General features: G+C 27.2%; 1 protein-coding gene across 3 annotated transcripts; it reads right to left on the bottom strand.

Moving 5' to 3' along the window:
* Positions 1-610: 610 nt before the first annotated feature.
* On the bottom strand, positions 611-26,994 carry LOC145741195 (ral GTPase-activating protein subunit alpha-1-like). Of its 3 annotated transcripts, XM_082558736.1 has the most exons (52): positions 26,818-26,994; positions 26,235-26,348; positions 25,773-25,822; positions 25,589-25,646; positions 25,296-25,339; positions 24,819-24,996; positions 24,351-24,466; positions 24,026-24,164; positions 23,589-23,763; positions 23,158-23,223; positions 21,991-22,144; positions 21,286-21,420; positions 20,908-20,979; positions 20,717-20,782; positions 20,330-20,449; positions 20,028-20,132; positions 19,542-19,739; positions 19,195-19,317; positions 18,736-18,857; positions 18,215-18,420; positions 17,656-17,790; positions 17,189-17,290; positions 16,582-16,721; positions 15,828-15,915; positions 15,544-15,609; positions 14,739-15,254; positions 13,598-13,682; positions 13,302-13,440; positions 13,003-13,141; positions 12,828-12,893; positions 12,510-12,721; positions 9,930-10,034; positions 8,146-8,307; positions 7,855-7,980; positions 7,422-7,547; positions 7,073-7,243; positions 6,786-6,896; positions 6,561-6,629; positions 6,324-6,440; positions 5,955-6,138; positions 5,435-5,616; positions 5,013-5,066; positions 4,701-4,848; positions 4,313-4,497; positions 3,940-4,121; positions 3,543-3,722; positions 3,250-3,373; positions 2,954-3,109; positions 2,632-2,790; positions 2,225-2,352; positions 1,779-2,059; positions 611-1,680 (listed from the first exon to the last, which is right to left on the bottom strand). In XM_082558736.1, exons 1-52 carry the CDS (start codon positions 26,933-26,935, stop codon positions 1,532-1,534), a joined length of 7,146 nt encoding a protein of 2,381 aa, XP_082414862.1. In that variant the 5' UTR covers positions 26,936-26,994; the 3' UTR covers positions 611-1,531. The 3 variants fall into 3 exon arrangements, with proteins under 3 accessions (XP_082414862.1, XP_082414864.1, XP_082414863.1); XM_082558738.1 differs by lacking the exon at positions 14,739-15,254; XM_082558737.1 differs by lacking the exon at positions 23,158-23,223.
* Positions 26,995-27,787: the final 793 nt, after the last annotated feature.

Raw genomic sequence — 27,787 nt, 5'->3', positions numbered from 1 at the left:
ATATTTAGTAGAACAAAAGTTAGTTTCAAATAAAAGTTTTCAAAAAAAAGTTTTAAATTGTAAAATAGGTTTAATATTTTACTTATATACCCACGTCAAAATAAAAATTAAATTAATATACATATACTAGTTCTACATTCAAATACCTGCTTTGCACAACCTAGCCAACATGATTAGTTAAAAACTCTTATAATTCACTTATAAAAGATATGTAAAATAGGCCTAGTGTCGCGACATAAATCTTTCCTTTGCCCATACGCTCTACAATTAATGACGTCACACAAGTTCTCTTTTTTTCTTTTTGCGTAATTCGCCTAAAGTTTAACATATGACGTCACGCAAGTTCTCCTTTTTTCTTTTTGCGTCGCCTAAAGTTTAACAGACTGCAATTTATATGAGAATTTTTACGTATATTAGTATCTTATTTTAGAGTATTTGGTTTGAATCCCGGCTATGGTAATTCTAAAAAAAAATTTAAATTAAATGTTAACGTTACGATCATAAGCGCTAAATATACGTAAAAAAACTTGTAATTAATTACTAAAAAATTAATCATAATCTTAAGTTTTGGTTAAAAAACGAATCCGATGATTTAATTTTACAACAAGATAAATTTATTTTATTATTTTTACGGTTAACAGCCGGATAGCAAGAACAAAAATTAAACATGAAACAAAAATTGGTATATCAGTGAAGAAACAATAATTTACTTGAAAAAATCTGGAATTATTAAAAAAGCATCGCGAAAATCAACAGCAAGATAAATTTCTAGAACAGTAAGTGCATTTTACCCGTGGAATAGTGACGTCACAATTACAATGAGTTTTTTCGTTTCGACGAATTTACAAAATGTGACAATTATTAAATATATTGCTAAGCCCAAAAAAATTCAAGAGTATTAACAACTAAAAAGCGATGCTAAATAGAACAATTTGCCACCCGCAACGTGTAATTAAAGAGTTAAAAATGCAAAAAAAAAAACGCAGGTATCGTCCAAAAAGTAAAAATCGACATCAAAAAAATTCTGATAAGTATGGGCAACCCACAATAATCAAATACAAACAACAATAGGAATGACGTCATACTAAGTCGAATCCGACCAGCAGAATGCACACTTTTTATGACTTCATAGGAGATGATTGACAGCGAAAAGGCAGCACCGTGATAGTTTTCCAAAACGAAAAGCACCGCCGCTAGTTTTGATTTTACATTTATAGGAATCACAATTTTGTTGGTCAGAAAATAATGTTAAAAGATAACGAAGTATAATGGAACATTTTGGTCGAATAAAGGTATTGGTGTCTGAACGGTTTATCGACAGCAGAACCTCCAAATTATAACATCCCGCAGCAGCCGTTTTTCTATTAATTAAAATAAACCTGAAAAATTTTAATTTTAATTTTAACGACAAAGTTTTTGTTTTCTTCACATGGGCAGTTTGCGATCATGGTCAAATTTCCGATCCGCGAGTTGGCGCTAACGGGCTAGATTAAGCTCTGGTAAAAGTTTTGCATTGATTTAGAGGTTCAGGTTATGCGCGAAAAGAGGAAGAAGGAAAAATAGATGGGGGTGATAGAATGGGAACGGGCTTGCTGGTGCGTGATACAATGTTTGGTTGCTGAGCGCTAGTGTCAATGTTGGTTGATGGCGTCATTGTAGGATGGTTGTGATGGTGCGATTCTACAATTTTGCAAAACAAATACAATTTAAAATATTTTATAAGTAAAAACTGAACGTAAAAAATGATGTTTAATAAAAAAATTAAATTTTTCTCCTACCGGAATGACCCATTGAAAAAACGGAGGAATGTTGTAATCTTTCCCTTAAAGTATTATTATGATGAACTTCAGGATTAGAAATCGCCGAATTGTTATTTCCATTAAGCATTGGGCCGGTACTTGGAGTCGGTGCTATGGAGTCCGAATGTACCGGGGTCGGTTTCACGGTGGCGGCCGACTTGGGGACCGGACAGAACAGATTTGCGCTGTAATCTTCAAACGTTCTTTCGTCTTTAAATTGTTCGATGATTTGACGCAAATAACGACTTCGCTCTTCGTAACTAAGAAATAAAAAAAATAATAATTTAGACAAATTTAAAAAGAGTTCTTTTTTAAATTTCAAAAAAAAATTAATCTGACAATTTTTTTTATTAAAATAAACAATTTTTTTTTAAATAATGCTTTAAGTTTCTTTTTTGTCTGGGTAAAAAAGTAAAATAACATACAAAGGTTGGTAAAGTGAGATTTGTGAACGTTTTGCTCGACCAGCATTGATTGCAGTCTCACGAACAAGCACCGGTAAAACTCGAGCATTTACAACCGCCCCGTTAAACAACGGGCCGAAGTACGGAACCTAAACAAAACAAAGGTTTTATTATTAAACAATAAATAAAATAACCAACGTCATACCGAAACCCATATGCTAAATTTCGGTAAAATGTAGTTTTCAAAATTTGGGTTTTGGAATAATGTTTATTTAATAAAATGATTTTCCATTATATGGGCGAACATCAAATCAAAAAAAAAAATTTATTATTTATTACCAAAATATCGTTTAAAGAAATGCAAAAATCTTTTTAAATTTAATCTAAAAATATTAAAATGTAATCTAAAAATATTAAAAAACGCTTACTTCAGGTTTTTGTATGACTTGAATTCGATATAATCCATGTCGTATAGGGTAGATTATAATAAGTACATCACCAAACTCAGTTGGTATAATTCCTCTTCTGTAATCTCTATGATGCTCTGACCATATTATATGCACTTCATCATTACCAATATGCTTTAACTAATAAAAGAAAGAAAATACATTACTTTTTTTACACTGGAGGGTACAGAAAGTTATGCTTTTTAAATGGATATTATTAAAAGTAAATAACGTATTTACATAGAAAAAAGAAAAAAAATTAACGATAAAGGAATTATTTGCAATAGTTTATTACTAGCTGTACCTTAACGTTGCTTGCATTTTTGTCATGACTGGGAAATCTAGTGGCCACGTGGTATATGACCTCGATACTTGAAGTCGCGTAATAGGGGGTGCTTTTTCCGGTACTTCCCCCTGAGTCAAGTTTTCCGCCGTAACCACAATGGGTGCTAAGGTCGACCTAAAAAAATAAAAATTTATAATAAAAAATTAAAAGATTCACAACTTTCTGGATGGGGCCGTTACTGCTTGTAATAAACTAAAAAAGGGGTTTCTTTCCCAGGGTGAAGGTTACTTTTTCGTTACCAAAATAAAACTAACCTCCCAACCTAACCCAGACACGAACGCTTCATACTCTTTACTGCCTCCAGTGTTTGAAAGAATTGAAAGTTTTTCTTCTTGGCCTTCACCGATGTAAAGAACTGCAACTTTGTGGGTTTCACGACTGTAATCAAAAAAGGTTCTAAGTGGACAATAGGCATAAAACATAAATTAATTCTAATAATAAATCACCAAAACAAGCATAAATTGATAGTAAGTCCCGGTATTACTTTAACTTGGCAATTTGCCTGACAAAACAAAAACTGGGAAAACCACTTTATGAGCGTTATTACCAGTGACGCGCGTCCAGGTTTTTAAGCTCTCTTAAAAGTCGTTCGTTTTTCTTCATCAAGTTAACTCGGTCACGTGACTCACGTGACAAAAATCCCAGTTCGGAGCACAACAATCGAGCGTAATAAAACTCGGGCGGGTTTTCCACTGGAGGGGGTGGTTGAGTTATTTGACATTTTCGACTGTAAAAAAAAATTAATAAAATTGTTTACAGTTTGATATAACGGCCATGTGAAGTTAAACAGTATTATATCGTCATTAAAAGCAAACTTATAACTGCAATAAGCTTTGTTTAAATATGTTTAATATTATGTGTCATTTACAACTGAATTTTTAAATTTACTAAGAGAATCAATAACTATTACTACTTAATAAACAATAACTATTACTACTCAAAACCTTTTTTCGGCAACTTGATTAGAGTAACCTTCCCCTAATTGTTTATGATGACGTAACATTAAGTCTGTGGTGTTGAGGAGTAGTTCATTGGGAACACAAGAGGGGGGAAGGGTGGGTATATTAAGGGGGGAGCCGATGTTCCGTTGGCATTCTGGACTTGACCAGCCAAGATATTGAAGCACCTAAAATTTAACAAAATTAATTTTAAATATTTTATTTCAAAATGTTTAAAATTAAAAATAACATTAAGATAAATGCATTGCTTACTTATTGTTTTAAATTTAGCAAAATAAATATCTAAGAAAATTTTAGGAAAATATATTTATACAAAAAATTAAACATTGTTGGAAAATTTTTTAAGTTTTTTTTTTACTTGATCCAGTTTGTCAGAAGAGGATTCCTTAAAACTATCAGGTTTTTCATGTTCAACCAAAGGTGTTGAAATTACTTTGCGTTTTAAATTTTCTTCCACTGACGAATAATCAAGATAGGACTGACATTTTTCTCTTACAGTTCTGCTAATTTCTTCATCAAGTGTTGATAATGGTTCACAATTAACTTAAAGTTTAAATAAAAATATAATTAAAAAATTGTTAAAAAAATATTTTTTAAAGACAGTAATAGCAGTATTTTTGTACACATGTTATGATCCATAAAATTTTAAAAGTTTTAAAAAAATTTATATATTCAAAATTAATTAAATAAACTTTTTTTAGTTTTGTATTTTTAAAAGTCATTTAAAGAAAATATTTTCATACTACCAGGTGCAGTAAGTTCATTAATATTTGGAGGTGCAAATAAAATCGAAGATTCCCAACAATATTTTCCACCAGCATCCCTTACAATAAATCTTACACATTTTTTCGATGTTGTCATGGCACCTGCACAACCATGATTAATTCCATTTTCCTAAAAAATAAAAAATAATTTTTTTTTATTTATTTACATGAAATTTTAAATGAAACATTTAAATAGGTAAAAGAGAAATTATTATTTAATACATTTATAAATTAATTTTAGGCCCTTTACTTTTTTTGGGGATTTGCTTTTTTTTTAAAAAGTAAATAACTTACTTCTGTTGGTAGTTCCATTACAGAGAGTAGGCAGGTGTCATTAAATATCAAAAACTAAACAACAAGAGATGAATTATATTACTTTAACTATTAATTTTTGTTTTATATTTATGTATTTGTTTAATATTAGGAGAAGCAGTATGAAAGTTTAATTTTAATTTGGCGCAATTTAAATTTGTGTTTTTTTAAACAAAAACATTTTAAGAATTTTATGCTAATATAATATACTATCAGTTGTCAAAAATTTTAATATATTCAAAACCTATATTTTTTTATTCATATTTATTTAACCTTGATGTGGGTAAGACTACTTCATAGACTTAACGTAGGGTAACATTTGGTACCCTTACCCAGCCAGTCCTGCATTCTAACCACGACACAAACAAAACAAAGTTAATTTTCCATTCCAAATAACTAATTACCTGGACATTTGGAGAATTAAAAAGTTGGGCAGATAACTCAGGAGAGGACATATCACCATCATGATGTTCACTAACACGGCATGTCAACACTGATGTACCTCGACTGAGTGGAAAATGTCCGAGGTGATTTGTTAAGTGAGCTAGAACAGTGTGAGCAGCTAAACTTACAGGACCATCTTTACCTAAAAATTAATAAAAAATTGATAATTAATAGGGTATAATAAAAATGACTACAAAATACTGTTTTTATATTAAATAATTTTAAAAAATGTAAATTTTAAATATGTTTTTCCTCCAGTAACTTAGTTTCCATATAAAATCTATTTTAAGTAAGACACATATTTAAATAATAAAAACTAAAATTAAATAAATAATTTTTTTTAACATAATATATTTTAACTTACCTAAAAATACATAAAGATTATAACACACTTAAGTTAAGTTGACAACATCCAAAAGTTTTTTTTAGCAAAATGCCCCTTTTTCTTTTTAAAAGATATCAATACATATTTCAACTTACTTATTTTGTTGTTGTTTCTTGATATCGAATTTTTAGCCCGACTTAACAAATTACTTAAAGCAGGTTGTTCCTGAACTTTATCTAGTTCAAGGTTGGGGTCAAAATCTTGTGATTTGAGGTCAGATAAACTGTAACTGTGTTTTGCACTGTGTCCAGGCTTACCCAAGGCAGCTGCCTGCAGTGCCTGTATAAATTAAAATTTATTTAAAAAAAATTTAACAATAAAATAAAAAAAATAAAATTAACAATGTTAAGAAATTATTTAAATCTAGTTAAAATAATAAAACATCTGTTGAGCTTCCAGTTTTAATTTTCAGATTTTGTGACAATTAACATAAATTTTTTTTGTTGGGATTTAATTAAATTTACCTTAAAAACAGTTCTTATTAATCTTTTGTCACTTTCTGGGCCATCAGTTTCAGTTAACAATTGTATTGGAACACTCATACACCAATCTAATATGCACCATAATAACGACACCAACAACTAAGAAAAAAAATTAAAGTTTTTAAAAAAGAAATGTGGTAAAAAAATTTTGATTACAAAGTTAGCAACATAAAGTTATGTTTACGGATTTTTTAACAAAATAAAATCAAGTTTACTTACTTGTCGTCCTGGTTCAGTGTTTTTTGCTTCAGTTCCATTTAAAAGTGCAGATACAGTGAGGGACATAACCTGAAAAAATTAAAACACAAGTTCTAAAAAAATCCTAAATAAAGTGAAAATAATAAAAATTTAAAAATTCTTTTTTAATATAAAATAAAAGGACTATTATGATTAAAAATTAAATAAATGTAATAAATGTTCTAAAACTTGTATTTAAATTCTTACTTCAATTATTCTTGGAGTCATTTCAGGCATGGAATCAAGTAGTTGTTTGCTACAGTGAGTAAGTAAATGAAGTTGTGAACATGCCACACTGGCTACCATTCGATTGTTGAACTAAAACGAATATATGTAATTTTTTAACTCTAACTAGGGTTATCACATATTGATGAAAAAAAAACAAAAAAAAACGTTTTTGTTAAAAGCAGTTACAATACTCGCCTTTAGATCTAAATTTTAAAACTGCCTTGAAAACATAAACTAACAAATCTTAAAATTGAACTAAAGCTTACCTTCAGAGAAACTAATAATACATTGATGGCTTCTTTAACTCTAGGGTGTCTTGTGTGGTTGATGGTAAGCTCCTCATACAGCCACAAACCAGTGCTAGAGAGCGCAACACATCTTGCAGACGCTGAGGGTTCCTTTTTACCAGAAGTTAGTAGTGTATCCACTACATAATCCTTAATTGAATTAAATAAATTTTTAAGTTAATTTTATTAATTGTTATGTAAAAAGATGAAAAAATAAAAATTATAGGTAAAAATAAAGTAACAAACTAAATAGTTACAGAAGATGGTTATACATTTAAACCTAATTTGTGAAAATATGACAAAAGTTTGTTTATTGTTCATTTTATACCTTTAAATTCTTGCAAATAATATTTTCAGGGTTGATTGAGTCAGGTTTGAAAACAGGAATGTCGTAATAAAGATTTGGAAAACATAAAGTCGAACCCAAGATAGTTTGAGCTGCCACACGAGGTGCCTGCAATTACAAAATAAAATAACTTTATGTTATAACTTTATTTTAATTTTGAACAATAGCAAATTTTGGCTGCATTTTAATGGTCTGATTATTATTGCAATTTGAAACCAATGCTCTTGATAAATTAACAGGGCAAAGACTTTAAAATGGACATAGATAAAGTAACTTCAACAAAAAATGGCAATGTAAAAATAAAACTAATTTTAAATGATGCTTGATATTACTTAAAATTAATTATATGTAATAAAGTTTACTAATATTGTATTATACACAAAAAATTAAAAAAAAAGATTTCAATGATTTTCACTTTTAAGTCGGGTGATGCTGCCACCGTGTGACATGCATACAAAAAGTCGAGAAGAAGCAAGGTGGATGCGGGAAGACAAGATGAGAAGTAATGTCCACAACTTTTAACAATCTCATTCATAATATCCTTAAATAAAAATATAATTAACTAATAGTATGGTATTTTGGTTAATGCTATTAAAAATAAAAATTATTTTATGCAGAAAAAGTGGAGTCAACCTAAAACACAACAATTAAAAAAAACAAGAATTTAAAAAATTTTAAGAAAATCAAAAAAAAATTAGTTAATAACCTGATCAGTAGAATGTAGACTCTCATGTAGTACAGCATAAAACTGGGCAAGATGTTCGGTTTCAAGTGGGACATCATCATCATTTTGTATGGTCATGTTACATAAAAGTTGAAATGCATACAACTTTCCACCTTTGTGTGTTTCTGGTATACCCATTGCAGCCTAAAAAAATCAAAATAAACAATCAATTTTATTTGCCCAAATTACCAAAACCTTTTAACCTAACAAGTAACAGAGTACATAGCTTTACAAAATCACAAAATTGTTATATTTCACATCAGAAATTTTGTTACAAAACTTTAGCAACAAATGTTTTCTTTTTTTTGCTTACAACTATCAATTTAACATATATCAAAAAGCATTAGAGCGTTTCTAAAGCATTACTTTGTTATTAATATTTTAAATTAAAATTACTTGACAAACCAAATTTTATTGATTTAAACAAATCACACACAATCAAATCAAAACTACATTTAATAAACAATAAAAAAACTAGAAACTTTACTTCAAAAACTATTCAACTAACTCCTAAATAAATAAATTATTCCATTATGAACATAGTAGAAATGTCAAACCAAATAATACTATAAAAACTGTAGTCTAATTAAAGAATAGTATGTATCTTAGTAAAGTAAAACATAAATAAAAATTAACAACATTATACCATACCACATCACATACCTCAATTTCCCTTTGCATACTGTATAAAGTTAATATTAAATACAAATTCTTAATAAAAACTCACCGAAATATAAACAGCTACAGTTTTAAAAAAATCCATTTTTCTAACTTAGTAAGTTATGCTATGACTGGTTTTGACTACAACTACGTTTATTTTCATGTTCAGTTCCTATTTTGCTACTTGTATATACATAAGATTATTGAAGCAAAATAAATCAATATATAATCATAAACTAGAGCAATGTAAAGAGGATTAGCAAATACCTTTGTAAAAAAAAGATGAAAACAACTAAAAGTAGCTTTACACCATAACATAAAAAAATAGTTTAAATGTCCTAAATATCAAATACTAAAATGAAGTTCTTGCACAAAAAATGTAGTCATGCTAGACAAACAAGTCAGTTAGCACTTAACTAGGCTCCTTACAATAACAAAAACTAAATTGTATAACACCTTTAGAAGAGGCGAACTAATTCAAAATTTAAAAAAAAAATTTTAAACTCTTTGCAATTTTAATTTCTACTACCATTTTAATACTTTTGGCAGATAAACACGCTTTTAAGCATTGTCACACAATAACTAGAATTTTTATATTCTCATTCATGCAGTACTACAAATGACTAAGATGAGAACAGACCGTATGTACATTGTATTTTTGCAGCAATGTTTTCCTGTTAACAAACCCACACAACCAATAGACCTATACAACAAACTTAAAGGCAACCACATATAGGTATTAATTTATTAGTATGTCACCTTGAAAAGGAAATACTATTCTTATTTAAAAACAATTAAATATTCTTATTTATATTAAAGGATTAACATATTAACATTTTATTTACTTGGACATTATTATAAAGAAGTTTTATGGTTTATTTAAATTGCTTTGATGTTAACTTTATGAGATACAAAGCTGAGTTTTTAATTGCAACTAAAAAGTAACCTATTTTCCAAACCCAACTATAGCTGTCTAGATAATAAATCAAGCCCAATTGGTAATAAAACATAAATTAACTACTTTTTATATATTCACGATTTTTTAACAATAAACATACATAATATTGCATGTAACTACATATTTGTTAAGTTTACTAAAGTTTTACCTTGAAACTCCATGGAGCTAATATTTTGAGTGGAGGTACTAATTGTTCAGTTGAATGAGGAAGTGAAGTTTGAGAGTCTGTTGCAACTCCAATATTTTGCTTCATCTAAATATAAATATTAAAATAAGTATTTAAAATTCTTTGAAACAAAAACTTTTTGATTGAATAGTTTATACATATGATTAATAAAAAAGCTTTAACGAAAATAGCTTTATTATTGTATTATTTGACCAGTATTGCAATTTAATTTTCTTTCATTTAACTTTTCTTCTAAAAAGCAAATGCTTACAATGACCAATTTAAAAAAAATTAAATTAAACCCAAAAAATATCAAATTTTCGCACTAGGTTCAATAAATCATTTGCATCTTTTCTAGCAATAGAAACATTTCTACTCGATCGATTAAACCACGAAAAGTTTGAAAAAGGCGAAGTTGGGGATTTTACGTCGTTCGATCCATTTTCCGGTGTCTGGGGTTCAAACACAATGTCTGACATCTCGCCGCTGTCTTCCTGAGAAGAAACAGATGCATTTTCAGAAAGATGACGTCTGCGGATTTCGTTATGTTGGCTTGAATATTCCTCATTGCTTAACTCATATGACGATTTGTAAGGATTCAGGTTAACATGAGCCACAAATCTATTTTGACTGTCTAAAGCAGAAGCACTTGCACTGGTAGGTTGTTCTTCAATGAGATTCAGATTTAGATTCAAATTTGAAGTACTAAATAATGATTTAATGCGCTTTTTCATAATTTATTGCTGTAATCAAAGTAAAACCAATCTTTATTAAAGTCATATTAATTTAAAAAGTTCTTTCCCCTAAATATTTAAAAATAATCAAAAATTTCTAAATTTTATTTCTAAGCTCTTTCTTACTACTCTTAAAATTCAATGCCAAGATAGAATATAATCTTTGTGTTATTAACCAGATTATTAGTGGTTTTTATAAAGTATTTAAAGCAAAAAACTATATTGATTCTAACCTTTAAACCAATAAACAAGGCCATACAATGTAGAAATCAATACATAGAAAGGCTTAATTTAAACAAAACCAATAAATAAATAAACGTGGCCAAATAATCCATTCAATTATTTCTCATGCTGTGATATGTTGTTAACAAATAAATATTCCCTAACAACAAGGCAATAAAATTGTCAGCTTTTTGCTATTTAATGAACAAATATCAGAAAAGGTTTCTAGGTTTGTTAAACTAGGCATAGGAAAAAAAATATATATAAATTTGTTTTTTAAATTGTTATTCTTACATGTAATTCATTTAATTATACAAAAGTATTTCTATTTTGAACTAGTCAAGTAAAACTAAACACATTCATTCAATTAGCTTAAAAATCAACAAAACTCCTTTTTCTTGCCAAGACTTAACATGCCTATTTTTTTTAAATCTATAAAAATATTTTTTTTCCGACCTAAAACATTTTTTTTACTACCAAGTTAAACCATCCTTTGTATTTATTTGTTGTTTGTTTATTTCTTTCTGTTCTTCCTAATTTTCTATCTTTTTCATACCTTTATTACATATTTTACTCATAACTTTGTATCAAATTTCAGTGTACTAAAGCATGTGTGTATATTCAAAGCCACCACACTATTTCCTTTTCTTTCATTTGTTCATCAGCAGGTGCATAACGTTTTTGTCAAATAAAACAGAAAGTTGTATCCAACACTTAGCTCACAGGCACAATTTTTCTACCATAAACACTAGTTCAATACGGTTTCTATACTAGTAAATCATTATCTAACTAATTGTAAATAATGCATGCATATTGTTTGCAGTGCATTACATGATAAACTATGAGCATTGCTATTTGACTTATGATAATAAATCTACCACAGAATAATATCATCACCTACACATCCTTGCTATCTAGTTATCTACTAGCTTTAATAACAATTTACCTAATTACCTTGTTATGTGTTATTATAATAGGCCCAATTATTGATATCTATTTTAGTTACAGGTATAGATTAACCAAATACTTATACTTTACAAGGGAAGTAATTAATTTTAGTTAGTTCATCAGAACAATTATGAATACCATAATTTAGGCCAATGGTAATTAAGTAATACAGGTGTAGAAAGATATCCATGTTTATTAATTATTTATATAAATCTTCAGGTTAATTTAAGGTTTTTATATTTATTATTAACACATCAAAAATATTCCTAGTTCCCAAGTATTAAAAAATTTATAAACACAATATTTAATTATAATTATATGCTTTACTTTTCCTTCCAAATGGTATTTTACAAAACGTTATTGAAGTAGATTTAGAGAATAGGTAACAGGATTACCATTAATTTAAAAAATTGGAATGCTTTTAAACATAGTTTTGTGTATAAAATTAAAAACATATTTGTATTTAAAAATGATTTATTAAGGTCTATAACACTACCTTAAATTTTTTACTTTAATAATTTATAATATCCAATCCTTATCTTACCATATAAAATAAATATGGGTAAAGATTTTTTTTTTAATTTAGAACTAATTTTTTTAAATTTTTAGTAATATTTTTAACAACATTACTAATGTTCATAAAATACTTTTTACAAACCTTGTATAAAATTTCCCATAACTCGAGTAAATATCGAAACACAAGTTCATGAATATACGGATCCTCAATTACGTTAACATCCCCTAATACTCCAAGTAATCTCCTCCATAGAGCTACCGCAACATCCTGATACCATCCAGTCTTCTTTCCCCCTGCCATAATACTCCTCTCTTCTTCCTCCAGATCTTGGATGTTGCTGTCATCTACAATTTCTAGATCAAAAAAAAAAAAAAAAAAATTAAAATAATTTAAATAAATGTAAATTGACATTTTCTGAAAGAAAATTAGCTTTTTTATAAAAAAGATAAAAAAAACTACCTTCTGTGTTGGTTTGGGGTATTACATTGTTGTAAAAACTTTTCTTGTTTAAATTAACTGTTGTACCTAAAAATTACAATAAAAAAATAAAGGCGGATATCAAATAATTTTAAAAATGTTGAAATAATTTAAAGTGAAAAATACTGAAACAATTAGACATAAAAACATTAAGTACCTGGTTGAGGAGTTGAGCATTGTTGAAGAAGAATGTCATCTGAAGAGGTTGCAAGTGTGTCCTCTTCATTGCTTTCTGCTATAGTAGAAAGATCATCCTCCTCATCGTAAGTTTCCACAGAAACAACATCCTCAACAGACTTAAAAAAAACAATTTTTCATTCTAAAATATACTTAACTTGAGTAAAATTATAAATTACTTGAACCAAATAAAATAATTACAAATCTATTTATAAATTTTACTAAATTCTAAAAACCAAGTTTATAAATTTTGGGTAATAAAAAAATTATTGAGCTTACAAGTGTAGAGTTTGGCATATCCGAGGTGTTATCTTGGGAGCTTTTATGTTCTGGAGAATTTGCTGAACTATAAGAGTCATCCGGAACAATAAAAGGAACACGAGCATCTTCAGGAAGAAGACGAGCAGAAGAGTCATTCCTAAAATTTTTAATTAGAAATGACAAAATTTTAAATACTTAATTTACACAATAAAGTTTAAAAAAAGGTTCAAATTTTATGGTAAGAAAGTTGTTTCTTTTAAAAAAAATGTACATGTTTTAATATAAGTTAAATATAAAAATAATATAAGTCATACTTATAATTTGATGAGTTTTGGTATAACTGATAAGGAGGACTGGTTAACAAACTACTATCAGAAACTGGCTCTTCTATTGAATTACCTGATCAAAAATTAAAATCAGTTCACAAAATTTTAAAAATAAAAATATAAATCGTAGTTAGTATTAGTAACAATAGTACTACCACCACTTTAATATTATAATTATATAACCTGGAGTTAGATTGGTCTAATTTTTTTTGTAATTTAGACTAAAAATAGAGCTTATTTTTTAAACTATTCCTTTTGGAAAAAAATTAACATAAACTCTTATTTTAGGTCAGTTAATAGTTACAAAAATGGTAAAAAAGGAAAATGGACAAATACCAGCTACAAAAATTAAATCCCCAAATATTTGCCTATATATATTTATATATATAGTTTATAACATCTAACAAATTAACACATGCAATATAAATTAATAAGAGCTAAAAGCTGTTAACTACACACTACAAATTAATTAGTGTGTAACTATTTTTAAAGTAAAAAACCAAAGATACTATTTAAATTGATTGTTATATATCTTAAATCTAAGATAAATCTATTTGTTAATTAATCTGAATTTACTAAATAATACAATACAAATATGTAGAACCCTGTAAAACTATTGTAAACATTTTACATCTATATTAATAATTAACATTTTTTTAATTTTTAAATATTTTACTATCTTTTTTATATATTTCGCAGAATATAAATTTTAAAAAATATCTAAAATATATTATAATAAAATTCTTATTTAAAAAAAAATTTTAAGGTCATAGGACATATTTACAAAATAGGTAATGTTAATAATAATATCCATCATGCAAACTACACCAATTAATAGCCGAGCTGCTTTTTGTTAGCTAAAAAACAAAGCCTGCACTACAAACCAAGGAAAAACCTGCTACAAACAAAAACAAAACAAACTACATAAATTGCCCAAAAACTTCAGCCATTTTTTAAAAGATAAAAGGCCTAGCACAGCAATTACAAGCACAGGTTAGCACAGGTTAGCACAGTTATCTAAAATTTTTGCAGTAGTGTCATGCGCAAAGAGGGGTTTAAAGTGTAAGAGCCATGCACATTCTCAGTTGTGAGACTATCTCGGCACAAGTTAGGGACAAAACCAACTCACCAGGTAAATTTGTGTTACTCAGTGCTGAGTTAGTCATGTTTGTGGCATGTTCAGGTGCTGGATCTAAGCCAGGGATTAGTTGAGGTATTTCGGGGTGTTTTAGGTCAGATGTTACATGTTTTAAGGGTGAGGTAATAACCGGATCGCCTTTGGCATTATTTAAAGATAAACTGGGGTCATTTTGGGAGCTTATTTTGGGGCTAATTTGGGGTGAAATTATTCTGTCAACATGTTCATTTTGGATTAAAATCGACTTATTTAGGTTTGGGCTTGAAGAAATATTGGATACAACTGGTTCTGATTGGTCAAAACAGGCCAGAAAAGTATCATCATAATAAAGAAAATCATTAGACGAGTTATCAGTAGAAGGGGTTAGGAAATCGATGTCACACAACTGTACAGCTGGGGGTAAAGCCTTTCGAGCAGGTATAGCTGGGGGGTTAGAGGGGTCAGGAAATATAATGGGGGTAATGATGGGGGGAGATTCTTCGGGGGTATAGCCAGAATGCAACTCCGCTAATAAGAACATTACAAAACAACAAATAAATTCTTGTTTGTAGAAACTAATTTCTTATCAAATATTTTTTTATTTTTTAAAACTTAAAAATGTTCTATATTGCTAGAATTTTTTTTTCTGATTTACTATTTAAGCATAGAATCTAATAAGCACTTGTATATTTAACAAATGCGAAAATTATCTAAGTCGAATCTATTCAAGCCTGAAAAAATTGCTATATGAAAAAAGAATTAGAAAAGCAATTACAAAAGGGAAATTGATTAGCAAACAAACATAAAGTTGTTTTACCTGGAGATGTATTGATATTAACTTTTTGTGTTGGTAAAGTCAGCAAGTTTGATTTATTTTGTTGACCTGCCACAACAGTAATATACACAACTTAAAAAAGTTTTAAAATCTTAGTTTTGATTTCAGTATTTAGTAAATACATTACTAGTATTGGAAATAAGATTTCAAAAATTAAGTACTAAAGTAAAAGGCATTAAATTGTAAAACCTATTAATAGATTACCAATACATTATCGTAAATATTTATAAATAGAAGAGTAAAACTTTTTTTTAAATGTTAAAAACCTTGAAATTCAGCAGACCATGGATTCCAGTCAGGATCAATTGAAGCAGAATCTTGACTGTGCAAACTTGTTACTTCATTCGGCCAATTCTAAAGAAAATAAAAACTACAATTTAGTGAAAAAAGGCACATGTTTTTACAATACTAATGGACTGCTCACACAACAAGCTGTATTTTAACTGTTTGGCTACACCACACATCGTGGGTTCAGTTCTCAGTGCTCACAAGCTGTAGCACCCTTGAGTAAGGCGCTATAAAAAGAAGAGACTCCAGCAGAGCCAAAACTTAATCAGCAACATAATTACCAGGCAATTATATTCTTTATAATATTCTAAACTGCTAAAGGCAACTCAAGACTGGGTTAGAGTAACTGATGTTACTCTATGTTTAGATCGCGTATTCGACCTTTCCACATCGAGGATAAAGATATATACAACAAAAAAAATAATTGACGTAAAATACTTACAACTTATATATGTAGGTAATAATTAACTACAAAAGAAAGTTTGTTTTTTGTATTTTGGAGACACTTTAAGCTCTATTAATTTAGTATATGTTAATGTATTCCTTTTACTGTTGAAATTTTGAAATAAATTTTCATAATTTGTTATACCAACAATATATATCAAATGTTACAAAAGCGTCATGGTATTGTGAGTTTACTACTTTTTATAGTACCTCTTTTTAGGCATTGCATAATTTTACATACAGTACTAAAGAAAAAAATTAAATAAAAAGTTAGTTACCAAAATTTACCTCAGATGTAATGCTGTCCTTTTCATTATCATGATGTAACCTTTCCTGAATTAGTTCATCAAACATACAATCTGCTTCCATACTTCCTTCACTACCTGAATCTTTTGGGTAGTTGTACACATTGTTCTTTTCCACCCAACCTAAAGGTAATTGGCTTAGATTTACCTTAAACATTTAATATGACCAAAAAAATTCAACTATAAAATTTAAAAAATAAAATTTTAAAAAGTTTTGGTTCTGTATAAAGGTAAAAATAAATTAGTATGAATACAATAAAAAAATATAAACAGAAAATCTATATTTAATGCAAAAATAAAAATTCTAATTTTTATATATATTTTTATTTTTTTATACAAAAAACTAATCTAAAAGCATATACACTTCAATATGCTGTATTCTATATAAAATAATAATACAGTAATTTTAAGATTGTATAATGTGCACTTGCATTGACCAACATTATAAAAGTCGTCTTTTAGAGTTAATTATAAATATTATAATTGCCACCGATATTACATGCAGTTTATCATAACCAGTTTAAGCTTTGTAACTAGAACCATACAAGATTATATTACAGTTTAATAGTACATTTTTATAACATACTTACCAACACGATGTCCCTCTGACTCGATAGAAGTTGTTTCTGGATTTTTTTCAATATGTTGACCTTCTGAATCACATCTGTGTCTAACTGGAGACATTTCTTTTCCTAAATAAAATAATTTTCGATAAACTTAATTGTAGAACTATTTACATTTAGCATTATCCAACCCCTTTTTTAAATTTACCCTTTTAATAAACTAAAGTTATTGTAAATAAATCTGATAAAAATTAATTTTAAAAGTTATGTTATAAAGCCCCAATTAGGTAAAGGTTAATTTAAAATCTAGGTTAGGTATTAACTAATTGCTGACCTAAGCATTGTAAAAATTCTGCAAAAATATGTAAGAACATTATAAAACATTAATGACAGAACTCAAACAAACATGTATCTAATGTCTAAAAGGTGAAAGCAATACCTAACTTACTACTCTGGTATGTCATTTGGTAAATCTAAGAATACAAGATAATTACCGGTATTTATATCAGAAGCACTGTTTCGTCTTCTGGCAGCATTGCCATCGGAATTTTTATTTGTTGGAAACTCTGAATCAGAAGCACCTCGTTGAACAGGAATTGATTTTTCCTTTATTGTTTCTGCTGGAATCACTATAAAAATTAAAATAAAGAAATGAATTTAAATATTAAAGTAATAAAAATTATATGATAGTTAATTAAGCTACTTAAAAAAAATATTTTGTAAACTAATTAAGGCCTAAAAATTGTTTGTTTAAAATTGTGTATATTGAAAAAATGTATTTTTCAATTTGTTAACTTACTACCAGTAAAATAATTTTAAGTTTGTTCTCCAAAATAAATTGTTTGACTGGCAAACAAATAAAACAAACAAAAGCGTTTACCAATTTTGTAATTTAAATTTAATTAAATTATTCACACAATAGTGGCATTTTATAACTAACCAAACTTACAATTGCTTAAATCTTTAATTTAATACAAATGTTATTTAAAATTAAAAAAAAAAATTTATTTCCCTTAAAAAATGTTTTATTTTAAAAAATTTAAAATAGATTACTTGATGCTGAGCGTTGACGAGTGGGTTCCGATTGAGGATAAATATTTCCTTCATCGACTGAATGGGACTGTCCAAAAGATGTTTTGCTCCTTTTCCTGCGCTTCTCCCCATCTGGAGGAGTCACAGTGGTAGAAGGAATTGCTTCCCTGCTCCAACCTCGACTGAATGATCTGTCGCTTAACAGTCCTGGTTTCGAGGACTTGTTTCTAAAAAAATTTTAAGGTTTAAGAACGTGAGATTTTTTTTTGAGTTTTGCTTTCAAATTTTGTTATAAAATTTAAATTTTTATTATTTTTAATATACTTTACTTAAAATACTTTGAAAAAAAATGACATATTAAGAAAATTTGGTGTATTTTAAAATTATGTATTTTTTTTCAAATTACCATAATTAAAGTAAATTACCATAATTAATTACCATAATTAATCAATAAAATTTTAAAGAAAAAATTCAAAAACAACAAAAGTGTTTTTAATATTTATAAATAAATAAAAACAATAAAACAACGAAATTAAAATTACCCAGTTCCATGTTTTCTTTGTTTTTTATGTTTTTGTTCAGTTAATCGATCAAGGGGTAAATCTTGCAACTCTAATTTGTAAACATGTCTTGCCAAAACTCTGGTCATTGTCTCCATGTTTTTCTAATAAAAAAAATGTTCGTACATATAAATAAAATACTTCACTCATAAATAAATCTGTATTAACAAAATAAATTATTTTGCATGTATATATATTCTTAACATGATTATATGTTCAAACTTAAATCTAAAACTAGTTAATTGCCATCTTACAGAATGCATTTTTATTTTTATAATGTAGTCATGACTTGTAATATAGGCAAAGAGTAGCTTAGTCGTACACCACAAATTACAGTTCATTTAAACTAAACCCCTCTAAATTATACCCATATATTTATCAATAGATGCTTAAACTAGGAACTACATAAAACCTTGCAAAATTTTAAAGTGTAAGACTTACTGCCCACTCAACCACCAGCTCCTCCCAGTGAGTTAAGGAAGACAAAACATCAACTAACTCATCCCATAACTCCCTTGATACCAACACAAACAGATTAGCCTTTATCCATGAAACAATCAAAGTCTAAAACATAAAAATTAAAGAAACATTTTTAAGAATAAAAGTTCTTAATACTAAAAAAAATATCAAAAATGCTAATTTATTTCATAAAAGTTTTTTTTATCATGTGAACATTCTAATGTTTGCATTTAAATTACCAAGTCAAAGTGTGTCTATTTACATTAAGAGTGTAGTAAAAACATTGCGAAAATATTTGAACAAATGTCATCAAATAGTTGAAAACAAACCTGAAATACTGGAGCTGCTAACCTTCCTGCAACAGTTTGATATTTCAGAGTTTCAGGCTCATCTGGTTTGGCTTGTTGAAGCATTACTCTTGTAACGTGAAGTAAAATACGAAGCAGTTGTTGCCATGTTGTGTCAGATAGAAATACATTCATTACCATGTAGCGATACAGATTTAATACCCTTTTACAAACATCAACCTAAAAAAATAATAACATTCCAATGAGGGCATGAGTAAAGCTTAATGTTATATTAAACATCGTATAACACAAAAAATATCATTTATGAAGGTAGTACAACAAAATAAGACTTAAGTTAAACCTCTCAAAACATTATTGAAGTTCATACCTTAAAACTGAATACCAAAACTTATTTTTTGAAAAAAAAACTGAATACCAAAACTATATTTTTGTATAGTCGTAATACTAAAGCTTTTTTTATTTTTTTGTCATGCACATTTTAATTAAATATTGATAGAAATTGCTAACCTGTGCTTGTATTAGCTTTGGAGTAGTTTTCGGAGACTCCACAAGAAATATGTAAGCCGAGTTGGTCACAAATAACTGGAATGTGCTTTGAGAACCTGCTTTGACCTGATATAAAATTTCAGTTTTTTCAACAATGTTTTTTGAGAATATAAATGAACATTAAAGATTGTAGAAAAAAAACTTTTTTAAAATTAATTTTAAGCTTAACAACTTTTAAAGAATGATATTATTGTAAAAATTCAGTTGAAAAAAATTGTTTTCTATAAAGTGCAAACATAGTAAACACTATAATTTAAATTTACATGAGTGGATAAAGCTTGGTCAATCATAGGGTTAAGTTGTCCTTTTACATAAGAAACATTTCGCAGTGTTGCTGTTGAATTTTGCCGAGGAACACCTAACATATCTTTACCATCCATTTCCTTTAAAAAATAAGCATTTTTATGACAAAAAAATATAAAAAAATTTACAAGGATGTAAATATGGTATACTTATATAATTATTATCAAAATTTTTTAGTTACAAATAGTTGCCAAAAAGAATATTTAATGATGTGTTTACAATATTGCTGTACAATTAATGTAAAAAAAACAACCATAAAAATGTTAAATAACATGTATATTATTTAAATAATCATTAAAACACTTAAAAATTTATAAAAAAAAAACTTGCAAAGTTTAAATGCTTACCTCAGTTTCATTTAAATTATCTTCAACTTCTGAACTTTCCTGCATAAAGATTGGCAATTCACCATCCTAAATATAATAAATTTAAAATAAAAAAATGATTAGTTAATCATTTAAAGATTGTACAATGTTTTTTCCCATAAAAATTGCACTAGCAATTTATAATAAAACGTCTTTTTATGTTTGTAAGATACCTGTATCCACTCCTGATAAACTTTGACAACTCTTCTCATAGTTGGAACTTCAGTTAAAGGCAAAATAAAACACTGTAAAACAAAAATTAAATTTAAACCCATTTCACCTACCATGCACCACTAATTTTGTGTCTTGCCAATAAGATTAATAGGCATAAGACACCCAACAAATTTGGTACATATCCATATCACCAAAAACCATTTGATCAAATTAAAATTCTCAGCAAAAAAATTTTATAAACAACATTTTACAGAAATTTAGGTCAACAACATTCTTTCAAAAATAAAAGGAAATTTCCCAAAGAAGGATTAGGGTAATCAGTGGTTTAAAGAAAATGGGTAATATCAATAAAACTAAGACATTATATAAATTATCACCTGTCTAAAGATTTCATGTATGATGTTGACATTCTCTCGAGTGGAATAAAAAACTTTGCGCACAATCTCTTCCTCGACAGTTGCACTTGATCGAAGTTTATCGTCCAAACTTGATAAACTAGAAATGCTAGGTTCCTAGACAAGTACGAAAAATAAAAATTTTAAAACATAGAATCTATAAATATTTGTTTTAATCAAAGGCAACTACAATTACAACTTAGAAAAAAAAATTTGTATTAAATTTGAGGTACGACAAATAACATATCCAAAAACATCTGATAAATTTGTTGTAACATTATTTTAACACTTGTTATAATAGTAATATTTATGTAATTGTAATTATTATTAATATAGACCAGCTATAGTGTTTGGTTTTAAAAATTGTCTAAAGCATATTAACTATTTAGCAGCTTGCAGGAAATTAGAATATGAGAAGCAATTGTCGATTTCCTAGAACACCAAGTTTTAATATATTTTACTCTACTGGTCTATAAGACCAAAAAATAATACAAATTTTTAAACCAACATTTATAAAATTTTAAGAGCATTTTAGTGACATTTAAAAATTTTTTTTTTTTTATTAAAATTTTATTTGCGGATTTATTTTTTATTTTTAAATTTTATGAACATAATAAAAATCAACATTGTTTAAAGTATAAATTTAATTAAGAGTTATATATATATAAAATGTTACAAATTGTTTACTTTTTCAGTCAGCGTGCTTGTATTTGAGTTGGAAATATCACTATCATGTTGAATTGATGACACAGTTACATGTTGGGGCACAGAAGAAGTACTTGTAGAAAATTTTGACAAATTTTTGCTTTCGCTATCATCGTTTGATACCCTTTCTTCTTGACTATAAAAAATGTAGAAAATATTTTAATAAGAATATAAAGGTATAAAAAAACGTATTTAAAAAACTCAGGATTTAAAAAAAATACAAAAATGTTTTTTTTAATAGATATATGAATAACGTTTAAAAACAAAAAATATTTGAATAAATTATTGTGTAAATTCGTTTTGGGTAATAGTTTTTAAACTTAACTGCATTATCTGCAGACCATTCTAGCAAATAGCATAACTGTGTGTGCTTTTTGTAATTATTAACCATGTTACATTGATTGTTTAACAAGTTTGCGTTTAATGAAATGTGCATTAAATATAATGCACAATTTTTCTATGTGTATCAAACAATATTAAATTTTCTAATATATTAATTTTATTATAAAACCCAAAAAATTTAAAGATAATTGTTACTTTCTTTGTATTATAATAAAAATGATTATTATAGGTTATAGACACTTTTAACCACACAATACAGCCTAATGACATGTTAAAATGGTGATATAAAATTGCCAAAACTTAAAAATAAATGTGTTTAAAAGAAATATATTTTTTTGTATTGAAGAAGCCAAATCGACAACATAACATGCTATGTGCCAGGCTTTCTAAATACCTTAGTTAATGGTTATATACATATATTTTGTAAAATATATATATAAATCATGAAGCATGCAATTTAGTTAATCAATAAAAAAGTGTTCATTACAATAAAATGTTCTATGCTAAGTACATGCATTTTAAAGTTGCCACTATTACTTCAAAATACAATTTTTATGTATATTATTGCATAGTGATTAATTACAACACAGGGTCTAAATTTAATTTTTAATGATCAATTTAAAAAAAATTAAAATAATAACAAATTTAATTAATTTTTATTTAACATAAAACTTTAGCTTTTTAGATTTCATTTCCAATTTATGTCATTTATTTTAACACCCAAATTAAACAAAAAAATGAATTAGAGTGCATAATTTTCACCAGTTTAGGTCATGTTCACCTGATTTAAAATACATGAAAATTAACCTGATATTTAGTTCTTGAAGTTGTTTAAGAACCTGCCTTTGTAGAGCTTCAATGGTGGAGTCAGGCCTAAGGTAAACAACAACTACTATACAACAATTTGACAGAATTAAAACAACATTTTTACGCCTTAATTTTTTTGCAAAATTAATCAAGCGTTGCAGCAAAAAAATATGCTTAAAAAGAATATTTAAAGCAAATTACTATAGAGGGACGTTGGGCATGCAAAGTTAAAAAAAATAAAGCTACAGTATTTAATTTATTAATTTATTTTAATTAGCATTTTACTAAGTTAGAAATTAAGTAAATTAAGATATTAGAAAATATGCAAATTACTACAGATGTTAAGGTATTATTTAAAAAAAAACTTTTTTAGAGCTAACTATAGACTATAAAAGAAAAATTTTAACTATTTAAATAAAATTAGTTAAAACCTTATCACTTCGGGTTCAGTGCGCTCAAATTTTCCAGTGAAGGCAACAATCCATTTTAAAATACTGACTCTAGCTTCCAACATGACACAGTCAGTAACTTCAATTTTTTCATCATAAGATCCAGAGTCAGAAATGCTTAGTAAATAGGTTACAGGATCTCGTGGCTCCGGCAATCCTGTAAAATATAAAAAAAAATTAGCTAAAGTTATAAAAATCTAATAATCCATTTTGTAGACAAATTAAAAAAAATAAAAGAAAATGACAGTCTACTTACCACATAAATTAAATTTTTTTTTATGCCAAAAAAATAAAAAAATATTAGACACCTTATGTAGTGGTGTGTTAAATTATACAAAAAAATGATGCCCAAAAAAACTACTGCTGAATTTATTTTTTATATAAGCTTTTATTCAAAGTAATATTTTAAATAAACATACCCAGGGTTGGCCCATATATTGTAGTGCTTTTATCATAGTCAGGAAATGCATGAATGAGATAATATTTCTTAAATAAATCCCACAAAAAACTAAAACACTTTACATCCTTTTCGCATTCTTTCCATTTTAATGCTCTGGACTAAAAACCAAAACAATTATTCAAATGTTTAGACCAAATTTTTGAACATTAAAAAAAACATATATAGACAAAATGTAATTATTCTTATAAATTTGATAGAAATTTAACTCTTTTATCAAATTCTTTTAAACTTGGTATAATATTTTTTTTTTAATTATAAACAAGATCAAACAAGAAAGTATTCACCTTGAGTACCATGAATTCCAATAAACCATCAAGAAAATACTTTGTTGTATTTGTTGGAGTTTTTTCAGAGGATGGTGGAAGAACAAGGCACATTATTTCAACCTGATGAACACCAACTACAAAATAAAAAAACATGACCTAAAAGTAAATCAACCTAATCTATAAATTTATGATTGTTAAAGCTATAGATGTATCATGTATGTTCTTCACAATAAAAAAGCTGCTAATTGTGGTGTGACATATTACCATTAGCAAATAAAAGTTGTAAAGGGTTGCAATATTAAAACAATTTAAATGCATTCTGTAGAGTAGGCAATTATCTAGTATATTATAATATTAACATAAAAATTAAAATTTCTTTGCAAAAATACCAGTTCTAATGAAAAAACACATACCCAACATAAATCTTTTACAGGCCAATTTTATTAGTTATTTAAATAATAATTTAAACCTGAAAAACACTCTTACCTTCTTCGTTGATTGGTTTATTTACCAACCACTCTAAGCGATATGGTTTGCCGTCTACATGTAAAGGTGGAGGAAAGCCAGGAACCAAACATGCATACAGAAGTAAAGTTTTTGGTAAAGCATGTTCACCGAGAGCTCGCAACCAAAGCAGAAACAATTGCATTCCTTCTTTTCTCACCTGGAAAACAACAAGCAAAGTGTATTAAAATAAGTGTTACACATTTTACACGAATGGTATCCTCTTATAATTAAATAGGTTTATTTTTATATTTATTTTAATGTAGATAACTATATAAGATAACAAATTTTTTTATTTAAATAGTATTTAATCCACTTGTAAAATTTAGTCAATTAAAACTTCAGGCACTTAAATCACTAAAAGTTTTAAATTAAATTGAAATTATGTGGTATTTAACGTAAACTTTAGCCTACTTCTAAAAAAAAACGATTTTACAAATAGGTAAGCAAAATAATTACCTTAAAAGAGTTTTGGGTATGCAGCAATCTTTTTATAACCATATCTAAAATCAAATGTAAAAATAAAAAAACTTTTTTAAATTTTGGTAAAATGTTTGTTAAAAGCTTAAAAACCTTTTGCACCCAGGTAAAAACAAAAACAATTTTTAATTGATTTTTTTCTGATAGTTGGTTTTTAATACACACTATCTTTATATAGAAAAGACTAGTTTTTATTTTATAGGAAGTAAAAAACTACACTTAATAATAACAACAAAACCAAGTGAATAATATTTCATAAACAATATACAAACCTATGCTGTGATACTGCCATCTTTGGTGGATAAGAGTTGGTAGATTTGTCAAAATTTGCTAAAAAATATTAAATAAAAAAGTTTTTTATTTTCGTCTTAAAAATGTACTAAATCATGCTTTTAAATTTAAAAAACAAAAATTTTCTAGTTGTAAAGCAATGTAAATATAATAAAAATTTAATACCTGAAACAAAACGAGAATTAAATCCAGTTCTTCTCTTTGAGCTCGGTGAGCTGTAAAATTTTATTAAAAATGATTCAATAGTTAAATTTTTTAAACTACAATATGATTTATATAAGCCAGAATGAAATTAATTTACAACTAACATTAAACATATTTTTTTTTATTAGTATAGGCCTATATAACATGTCAAAAATAAAATGTTTTGTTACGATCTTAACTAAGAAATGTTAGTTTTTAAGCCGACATGACATACTTGAATCTAATGCCAGGTTAAATACATACGTATTAATGAGGGTAATATAACTTATTTATAAAAATACAAAACTGAAATACACAATTCAACGTCTTTTATGAAATTAATATATAATCATGACTATTAAACCATACTTTGTGTTACTATAACAACATACGTTTATAATTTGAAATATTAGATATATAAATACTAAACCAAATACTACTTACACCCTTTCAGTCGAAGGTTGGATTCAGCAATTAAAAAATTTTCAAAAAATATATAATAAACTTGGGAGTAATATAGTTCAAACATACTTTGTATCTCAAACTCGGAGCTGTTATCTGAAATAAAATTAATCAAATGACAACTTGTGATAGTATGCTGGAAAAATAATTTCGCTCTTGCTTGTTTTGAAATTTCTGTTAGCCAGTCTGAAAGGTAGGGCAGTTTTTAACAAGATCTTGTGCATGCAAGCAAAAAAATGACTTTACAGCATATGCACGCATACCAAAATTATCGATCTATGCAAGCATGCAAGCATGGTAATTTATGTTTGTATATTTACGTGAGTGTTTTAGACAAATGCAGGTGTGCATTTTTTTAAACGAAAAAAATCTTGTGCATGCACACTGCCTTACTTTTCATGATGGCCTGACAGTAAGTAAATAATAAAATTTTATAAACCAATATACAGGGACTTAGTTAAACCACTTGAATTACCAGTTGAGAAAAATAATATTTTACGCCAGAATTATGCAAAAAAAGTTTTAAAAAATGGAAACCTAAAATTAACAAAAATCCATTGCTTACCTAACACATTTCTTAAATGTTTTAATCTAGTGATGACATCTTTTTTGGGATCCAACAGTTTTTGAATGGATTTCTTAACTGCACCCTCTCCTTGGGGTTGGCGATGTATTTTAAACATCGTTTCGTGATTGTTTAACCCACTTTACTGCACTAACGTTGGTTTTAAATCATAGCTGATTGTTTTGCAAAATTTTTAAAATGCTAGGTGATTTATTAAACAAATAAAGTCTACAAAAATTAAAAGTTAGTTGATAGTTTATTATAACTTTTTATTAACTATTAAGCAATTTACGCCTAAAAACATAAAAATATTTATATTTTTCTGGAAGAAACGATACAAGTTTACCTATATTACTACGTCCAACATTTATGAAATACCATGCAATTTGTTTCAGAAATTCCTTCTAAAATTAGGTCTTCTACAAAACAATACAAACAGACGTCGTGACTGACATACCACCGATGTATTTCTGAAAAAGTGTTGTGACTTATGTTGTGAAATTTTTACAGTTTTAAAAAAATTTCTAGTGGTTTTATCTTGAATTAGTGAAGTCAACAACTATATTATATTAAACAATTTTTTTTCTAATTATTATTTTTTTGTTATATACAAGACGAAAAACTGTCGTTGGCAAAAAGTTTTAAAAACAAGAAACATATTCGCTACTGGTTATATTTTGTTTAAAAAGAATAATTTTATTATAAAATTGGAGTATAAAATGTTTCTTGTTTAACCACGCTTATTAAAGTATGTCTATTAAACGTAACTACAACAATGTTTACGACATTGGCAGCCATGTTTTTATAAATAAGTATGTAAATCCTTTCTTTTTATTACATAATAATTCATAAACAAAAGAAAAACCCACAACATTTTTTCATAGTTTAGGTTCAGTCATGTCTTTTATCAGATTTATTTAGTTAACAGTTATCAAGACCGCAGCACAAAGGTTTTAAGAAGTCTGTATTT

This window comes from Corella eumyota, chromosome 2 (assembly GCF_963082875.1).
Source record: "Corella eumyota chromosome 2, kaCorEumy4.1, whole genome shotgun sequence".
Lineage (NCBI taxonomy): Eukaryota > Metazoa > Chordata > Ascidiacea > Phlebobranchia > Corellidae > Corella > Corella eumyota.
This window is presented reverse-complemented; position numbering and strand designations above follow the sequence as displayed.